The sequence below is a fragment of the Otolemur garnettii genome, unplaced genomic scaffold (genome assembly GCF_000181295.1).
Source record: "Otolemur garnettii isolate 467f Iridium unplaced genomic scaffold, OtoGar3 scaffold00079, whole genome shotgun sequence".
Classification (NCBI taxonomy): Eukaryota; Metazoa; Chordata; class Mammalia; order Primates; family Galagidae; genus Otolemur; species Otolemur garnettii.
The window spans coordinates 8,206,743-8,215,092 of NW_003852474.1; the positions used below are offsets into that span (position 1 = coordinate 8,206,743).

Below are 8,350 nucleotides of genomic sequence, written 5' to 3' on the forward strand. Positions count from 1 at the left end.
AGCAAGAGCAAGACCCTGTCTCTACTAAAAATATAGACAAAATCAGCCAGGCATTGTGGTGGACACTTATAGTCTCAGGTACTCAGGAGGCTGAGACAGGAGGGTCACATAAGCTCCAGGAGCATGAGGGTGCTGTGAGCTACAATGACACCACTGTACTCTAACCAGGGTGACTGAGTGAAACTCTGTGTCAAAAACAAACAAAAACAAAAACACGAAAGTCCCTTGTTATACGTTTGGTTTTGTCACTATGATCATTTGTTTTCTTAGTTTAGAAATGAGGAGGCTTGCACCTTTCAGCCTCCACTCCTTTCATAGAATCATTATATATTGTTATGATGCCAAGTGACATTTTCACATCTTCAAGCTAATTTTTATTTTAAAATCATTTCAGGAGCTGTAGACCCAGATCACTGACATGTCTGCATTGTGGCTGCTTCTGGGCCTCCTTGCCCTGACTGGTGAGAGTGGTGCATTCTTCTAAATGACCTTGGAGGTGGGAAGGATAAACATAGGAACATACTGGCGCTTCTGACACTTGACACTGACACAGAAAACAGTATTTTTTTCTCCTGAGCTTTCCAATAAATCCCCAAGTTAGGAGCAACCACTGACAAGTAGCCTTTCCTCAACTGCCCCACAAAAGGATGGGGACCTCGAGAATGCTAGGTGGGCTTAAAACAGCGTTGCTTAAGGTCAGACTTTATATACTATAACTGCTCATTGTCTACTATAAAAATACCAGAAGTGTTCACTGAATTTATTTATAAACCAAATATTTCCATGTAAGAATTGAGGTGGTTGCCATAAAAGTACTAATGTAATTCAAATAGAAAACCAAATCCAGGAATTAAGGACATCTGACTAAGCTAACAATTGAGGCTGACATAGTTGCTGTGATGAACTTCAGCTTGGTGCTAGGGTTTGTTGCAGCTGGAGCAAAAGAGCAAAGTGCTTATTTTTTAACAAAAAGAAGCAAGAAGCATAGTTTCTCAGGAGAAGCTAAATTAAATTAACTTCCTGGCTCTAAATTAGAAACATTTCTCAGATGGGGCTTCATATTCATTCATTTATTCATTGCCATATTCATTCAACAAATATTTTTAAATTCTAGAATTTAAGCAAGGGGAATATAAAGATCTTGGAGGATCTCAGATTCAAACTAAGATAGTCGGAAGAAGCAAAAAAAGAGAGATAGAGATCTTGGAGCATCTCGTAATGTGGTTCAGAAGTCCACAAGACAGAAAGCGATTAGTGATACCACCAGCTTCAACATTAGGGATATTTGTTACCAATCCTAAAGATAATCAGTTGGCTCATTCACTCGTTAGTAAACTCATAAAAGACCAGGTCTTATCATTTCTACATTTCTCTCAAATTACTGCTCATGAGCTTGTAAAGTTTATATTTACTCTAAAATACTAGCTTTTTGTTTTTGTTTTTGTTTTTTTGAGACAGAGCCTCAAGCTATCCCCCTGGGTTGAGTGCCGTGGCATCACAGCTCACAGCAACCTCCAACTCCTGGGCTCAAGCGAGTCTCCTGCCTCAACCTCCCAAGTAGCTGGGACCACAGGCGCCCGCCACAACACCTGGCTATTTTTTGGTTGCAGCCATCATTGTTGTTTGGCGGATCCGGGCTGGGGATTCGAACCCGCCACCTTAGGTGTACGTGGCTGGCGCCTTAGCCGGTTGAGCTATAGGCGCCGAGCCAAAATACTAGTTTTTTCAGATGTCAACCCATGAAAGTCTTCAGAAGAAAATAAAACCTTAAAATGTGTCTGTGTAAGCATACAGGACACATATGATAATCTGCAAGAAATATATTTCCGAAGATCTGCAAATCATTAAGGTTTCAGGATGTAACCAACTTCAGTCAAATAGTGAATCGAAAAAAGAAATCTAATGAGAAATTCTTACGGGCTTATAATTGTGAGATGATTCTCACAAGGACTATTCTCTTGTCCCTGGTAGGTGTCTTTATTTTTTTGAAACAGAATCTCACTATGTCACCTTTAGTAAAGTGCTGTGGTGTCACAGCTCACAGCAACCTCAAACTCCTGGGCTTAAGTGATTCTCTCGCCTCAGCCTCCTAAGTAGCTGGGAGAACAGGCACCTGCCACAACACCAGGCCATTTTTTGTTGCAGTTGTCATTGTTGTTTTAGCTGGCCTGGGCCAGTTCAAACCCACCAGCCTCGGTGTATGTGGCCGGCATCCTACCCACTGAGTACGGGCGCTGCCACCCGGTAGGTGTCTTGTTATTGGCTCTCGTGCCCTCCTCCTGTTGTGAAGAGAAGGAATGTCTTTCTCTTCAGTGGCCCAAAGCATCTAAAACCACTTTTTTCCTTCAGTGACACCTGGGATGACAGAGGCAAGTGGGGAGAGATAGAGAAGGCAAAAAAAGAAAGGGAAGAAGAGAGGGAATCCCTGTGCAGAGAGCTGGTCCCAGGCTTCACTGCACGTGTACCCCTTTTTGCAGCCTTACGCCTCTGCCCAGAAGTGCACCCGACAGAAAGGGAAGCCAACGATAAGGCCCAATTTATAGGCAGCACCTTTAATTTGGGGTCTGGATTAAGATGCCAGGGTGACCCAAACTTTATATGTGTTTCTCCAGAGCAAACTTAAGTCTGTCCAAATGTGTTAGGTGTATTTCAGAGGGAAGTGCTGGAGGTTCATATAAGATGAAAGATGAGAACTACTTTATAGGAAACAGATAATCTCTGCTTTGTTCCAAGACACCCACTTGACAGTGTCAGGCAGCCCTGGAGACTTGCAAAGAATATAATTGCTTCAATAGTTCCTCTTGTCTGCAAGACATGTGGTGAGAATTTAGTATCAAAGTGTTTCTTTGATATTTCCTAGCATAGCATTCATTTTAAATTTCAAAAGAGTTTCTATTATGGAGTGAAGTTCATGTTGCTATTGATTTTATCATAGTTATTTTTGTGTCATTTCATTCATGGACAGAAGATGGATGACAATTGCTCTAGTTCAGCACCTTAGGTTGAACTTTTCTCATCTTAGACTCGTCTGAAAGCAGCAACTGGGGATGCTATGGAAACATCCGAACCCTGGTCACCCCGGGGGCATCTTGTGGGATTGGAAGACGCCACGGCCTGAACTACTGTGGTAGTTATAACCCCCTTATCCACTCCTGCCCTCTCGACATAGCATCTTGGCTCCCACCGTTTCCCACAAGCCTCATGTGACTGAGTGGCCAAAAGAGCATTGAGTGTGGAGTCCAAAGCCTTGTCAGAGTCCTGGCTCTGCTTCTTCAACAAGTCACTTACCTTCCTTGACCTCTGTCAAAAGGGGATAATAGTACAGCATTGATTTTACAGTGGGGATGTAAACTGTGATCAATATAATGTGGACCAGAGTGCTTGTTAAGCAATGTAAATACTTAGAAGGCAAGGCTAGCCAGATAAGTTAGTATTAATTTTTAATTTGCCCAGTATTTTGTTGTTGTTGTTGTTGTTGCAATTGTTTAGCTGGCCCAGGCCAGGTTTGAACCCACCATCCTTGATGTATATGACTGGCGCCGTAACTACTGTGCTCCAGGCACCAAGCCATTGCCTAGTATTTTTATTATTTCATAAAGGTTTAAGCTCACATAATTTTAAGATTTAAAGGTGGGCAATTGTAAACAGACCTGTCAAGGAAACTACCAAAGGACTTACAGGGTTTGGGAGACTTTCTCCCTTACACCATGTGCCTGTTGCAGCTAATGGACAGGCACGCCTAATTGGGCAACCCTGGTGGGGTGTGTAGGATGGGACCAGTAGTGCCCAAGTTCATGGAATTGTCCTGGATAGACCAGAGCAGCCTCTCAGTGCCCAGCCGAGGGGCATCGGTGGCCACAGATGATGCCTGCCGGCCTGCCTTGGGGGATGCTAACTCAAGGTCACAAGAGAGGAGAGTCCTAATCCCAAGTTAGGGAATGGGTACTAGGGTTTTAAGACCAAAATTTGGGATTCTCAGTCCAGAGCACTCCCCAGATCCTTGGAGCTCCTATTTCAGCATAAGTCACACCAAGCTGCATCTTTTCTTCTGTGTTCGTTTTAGGAGTTCGTGCTTCCGAAAGGCTGGCTGAAATAGACATGCCGTACCTACTGAAATATCAACCGATGATGCAAACTGTTGGCCAAAAGTACTGCATGGATCCTGCAGTGATCGCTGGTCTTTTGTCTAGGGAGTCTCAGGGTGGCAACATGCTGGTCAACGTGGGCAACGTAGGCAATGTGGGCAATGGGATTAAGGTGGTGCAGGTAACTCTCCATCGATTAACATAACATATAGCCAGTCTACTATATGGCACAACTCCAAGGAGGCACCTTTACTATATTTTTTTGGTTTTTTGGATAATGGCATGGCTTGGGCACACACACAGAGTAAATGAAACTCCTTGGAGTTGCAAGAGTCCCAGTTCTACCTGAGAGATATGAATGACAACATTTCTGCTTCATTTTGAGTCACATTTCCCTTTCAAAGTTAAATTATACCATATTTCCAGAATAGGGGACCCTATTCTGTATTTCCAACAGGGCATGGGTCTAGAAAAAGGATCATAGATTGAATCTTTGCTCAGTTATTTTGTAGCCATGTAACCTTGAATACATCATTCAATCTCACTGGCTCTCAGTTTCCCCACCTATAAATGTCATTCTTGTAATTATGAAGCTTCCATGATATCAGGTGAAAAAATATCTGGTATCTGGTAGATTCTCAACAAATGTTAAATTCCTTTTCCCTACACAATTCTTAGTTCTAGGGTGGCTCCTGTGGCTCAAAGGGGTAGGGCACCAGCTCCATATGCTGGAGGGGGTGGGTTCAAACCCAGCCCCGCCCCCCCCCCAAATTCTTAGTTCTAAAGATCAAGTTTTATTCTTACACTAATTCTTCCTGGCATCACTTGGCAGATAGAGACTCTTGGGGAATTGGTCATTAACCTGACTATTGGATTAACTCTGCACTTGGGAATCAGTGGTGACAAGGGTGAGACTGAGGCTTGATTTTTTCCCATTGCATACTGTTGTTGAAAAACTTGAGTATCACAGTCATGTTTTAATGTTTTGGAAGAATTTATTTCTCAGTGTTCTCTTTAAATCTGCTTCCCACGACTACTTGGTATGATGCGTTATAATTTTAAAAGTATTTTCAAATACTTTATCTTATTTTGATTTGTGGACCCATCCAATAATCTGATGAGATAAGGACGGGGCATGTAATCCATCCTCGAAAGGGAAGAGATGGATGCACAAGGAGGTGTCACGCCTGCAAAGTCTCATGCAGCTGGGATGATGCAGGGCTGGCCTAGGACGGCGTCTGGGATGTTGGAGCTGGCATCATTTCTGCTGCCCTGTCTGCCTCTTTCCTAAAATCTGATTTTGAGGAAAAGGATGAGTTTATCTCCCTGGAAGATGAAATAAGAAGTCTCCAGATTCAGACATTTCTCTTAAATATGGTAAAACCTACATGGAAGTGTTAATCAAAGGTATATAAGAAAGGTTAATCAATTAAGTGTGTGACAGTTTTATATATATAAATAAATGTGTATACACGTGTATATACACATATGAAAAGTTAGATTTCCCTTTAGACACTCAGATCATCTGAAAAGGGAATTATAAGCACAGAAAACCCTCTCTGGCGCTGTCTCCTGTAGCTCAAAGGAGTAGGGTACTGGCCCCATATGCCAGAAGTGGTGGGTTCAAACCCAGCCCTGGCCAAAAAGTGCAAAAAAAAAAAAAAAAAAAAAAACCCTCTCTGGCCGATTTGGAGGGTCTGCAATTGGGACATCAAAGGAAGGTATCAGACTGCTATCTACACTACCTCAGCCATTAACTGGACCTGTCACCCTAACACTGAAGCAGCAGTGTACAGTCTGTCTGCCCATCCCTTCCATAGGCAAACTTTGTAACTTTACTATTTTTTCCCCTTTGGTAACTTAACATGAGACCTATCATTTCAAGAGATTTCTAAGTGTACAATACTGTATCATTAGCTATGGGCACAGGGTCATACATCAGATCTTAGGACTTCCTCATCTTGCATGACTGACATTTTATATGCATTGATTAGCAACACCATGTTTCCCTGTCCTCCAGTCCCTGGCAACCACCATTATAGTCTTTGCTTCTATGAATTTAACTATTTTAGATGCTTCATGTAAGAGGAGCCATGCAGTTATTTGTCTTTCTGTGACTGGTTTATTTCACTTATACGATGTCCTCAGGGTTCTTCTGTGTTGTCATATATTGCAAGATTTCCTCCTTGTTAAAGATAGAGTAAAAATCCATGGTATGTGTATATGTAAATATATATATATGTAAAACATTTTCTTTATTCATGGGCATTTAGGCTGTCTCCACCTCTTAGCTCTTGTGAATAGCTCCGTAATGAACATGAACATGGGAGTACGGTTATCTCTCTGAGATACTGACTTCAATTCTTTTGGATAAATTCCCAGAGGGGGGGGGTGCCAGATCATATGGTAGTTCTAATTTTAACTTTTTGAGCAACCACCAGACTGTTTTCCATGATGGTTGTACCATTTTGCATTCCTAGCAATAGTGCACAAAGATTTCAGTTTCTCAACATACTCATCAACACCTGTCTTTGTTGCTTATAACAGAATACCTGAAATTGGGTAATTTATAAGAAATAGAATTTTATATCTTACAGTTCTGGAGTCTGGGAAGTCCAAGGTTGAGGGAGTAAATCTGGTGAGAGGCTTCTTGCTGGTGGGGCCTCTCTGTAGAGTTCCAAGATGGCACAGGTCATCCCATGCCAAGGGGGTTAAGTGTGCTAGCTCAGGTCTCTCTACCTCTTCTTACAAAGCCACCAGTCCCACTCCTGTGATAACCCATTTATCCATGAATGCATGCTCATGACCCAATCGCCTCTTAGAGTTACTGCCACATTGGAGACTAAGTTTCAGAGGGGAGGAACATTCAGACTATAACACTTGTCTTTTGTGTTTTTGACAATCAACATCCTAACAGACATAAGTAGCTTTACCATTTAATCCTAATGGGAGAGGACTGAGGGTTTAATCCCCATTCGTTCCACCAAATATGGAAGGAGAACAAGAGAAAGGAAAGAAGAGAGCGGCACTGAGCCTCAGAGTTACCCTCCTGTCTGGTTTACCCAACTCTTCCTCTGCTCCCCTTCTCCAGGATGCTGACTTTTCCACACCCATGTCCTGGATTAGTGAGTCCCGGGTTTCTCAGATAACTGAGACTCTTACCATTAGAATCAAAGAAATCCAGAGGAGGTTTCCAGCCTGGACCCCTGACCAGCACCTGAGGGGTACGTATAGCACAAGTCAGTTGTTTCACAGTACAGCATTAACACAGACACGTGTAATACACATATGTTGCACCAGATTCCCCCAAACCGCAGCTGCCTCCTACTAGGCAGTTAAGAGAAAGCTGGCCTGGCATGGTGGCTCCCACCTATAATCCTAGCACTCTGGGAGACTGAGGCTGGTCTCAGGATCAGGATCACCTGAGCTCACAAGTTTGAGACCAGCCTGAGCAGTGTGAGACCGTCTCTAAAAAATAGCCGGGCATTGTGGCAGGTGCCTGTAGTCCCAGCTACTGGGGAGGCTGAGACAAGAGTTTGCTTGAGCCCAAGAGTTTGAGGTTGCTGTGAGCTGTGATGGTACAGCACTCTACCAAGGATGACAAAGTGAAACTCTGTCTCAAAAGAGAAAGTTAACTGCTGAATACCCTGAAGCAGCAAAGCATTTGCCAGGCTAGCATTATTCTATCCTGTGCATTTCAGGAGGACTCTGTGCCTACAGTGGGGGTGCTGGCTATGTCAGAAGCAGCGAGGACCTGAGCTGTGACTTCTGCAATGATGTCCTTGCCAGAGCCAAGTACCTCAAGAGACACGGCTTCTAACACTTCAGATGAATCCAAATTATTATCACAGATGAGGCCTCTACTGTTACACAGATAAAACCAGTCATTGGGGCCTATAACTACAAATCGGAATTTGACCTGAAGGTCATCAAGATACCATGAATCACATTAAAGGAAGAATTATTACTTGCATTTTGTTTTCTGTGTGGGGAGGGGGCAGTGAGAATTAAGGGTTACAACGTCTCATTAAAGGTGTTTCTATGGGCTCAGCGCCTGTGGCTTAAGTGGCTAAGGCACCAGCCACATACACCTAAGGTGGCGGGTTTGAATCCAGCCCGGGGCCCACCAAACAACAATGATGGCTGCAAACAAACAAACAAAAAAATAGCCAGGCCTTGTGGCGGGCGCCTGCAGTCCCAGCTACTTGGGAGGCTGAGGCAGGAGAATCGCTTGAGCCCAGGAGTTGAAGGTTGCTGTGAGCTGT

General features: G+C 43.4%; 1 protein-coding gene across 1 annotated transcript; it reads left to right on the forward strand.

The window, feature by feature from the left end:
* Nucleotides 1-418: 418 nt before the first annotated feature.
* LYG1 (lysozyme g1) lies at nucleotides 419-7,905 on the forward strand. The gene is made up of 5 exons (XM_003794361.2): nucleotides 419-461; nucleotides 3,023-3,127; nucleotides 4,064-4,266; nucleotides 7,177-7,309; nucleotides 7,787-7,905. The coding sequence occupies exons 1-5, from the start codon at nucleotides 419-421 to the stop codon at nucleotides 7,903-7,905; spliced, it is 603 nt and encodes a 200-aa protein (XP_003794409.1).
* The last annotated feature ends 445 nt before the right edge of the window (nucleotides 7,906-8,350 follow it).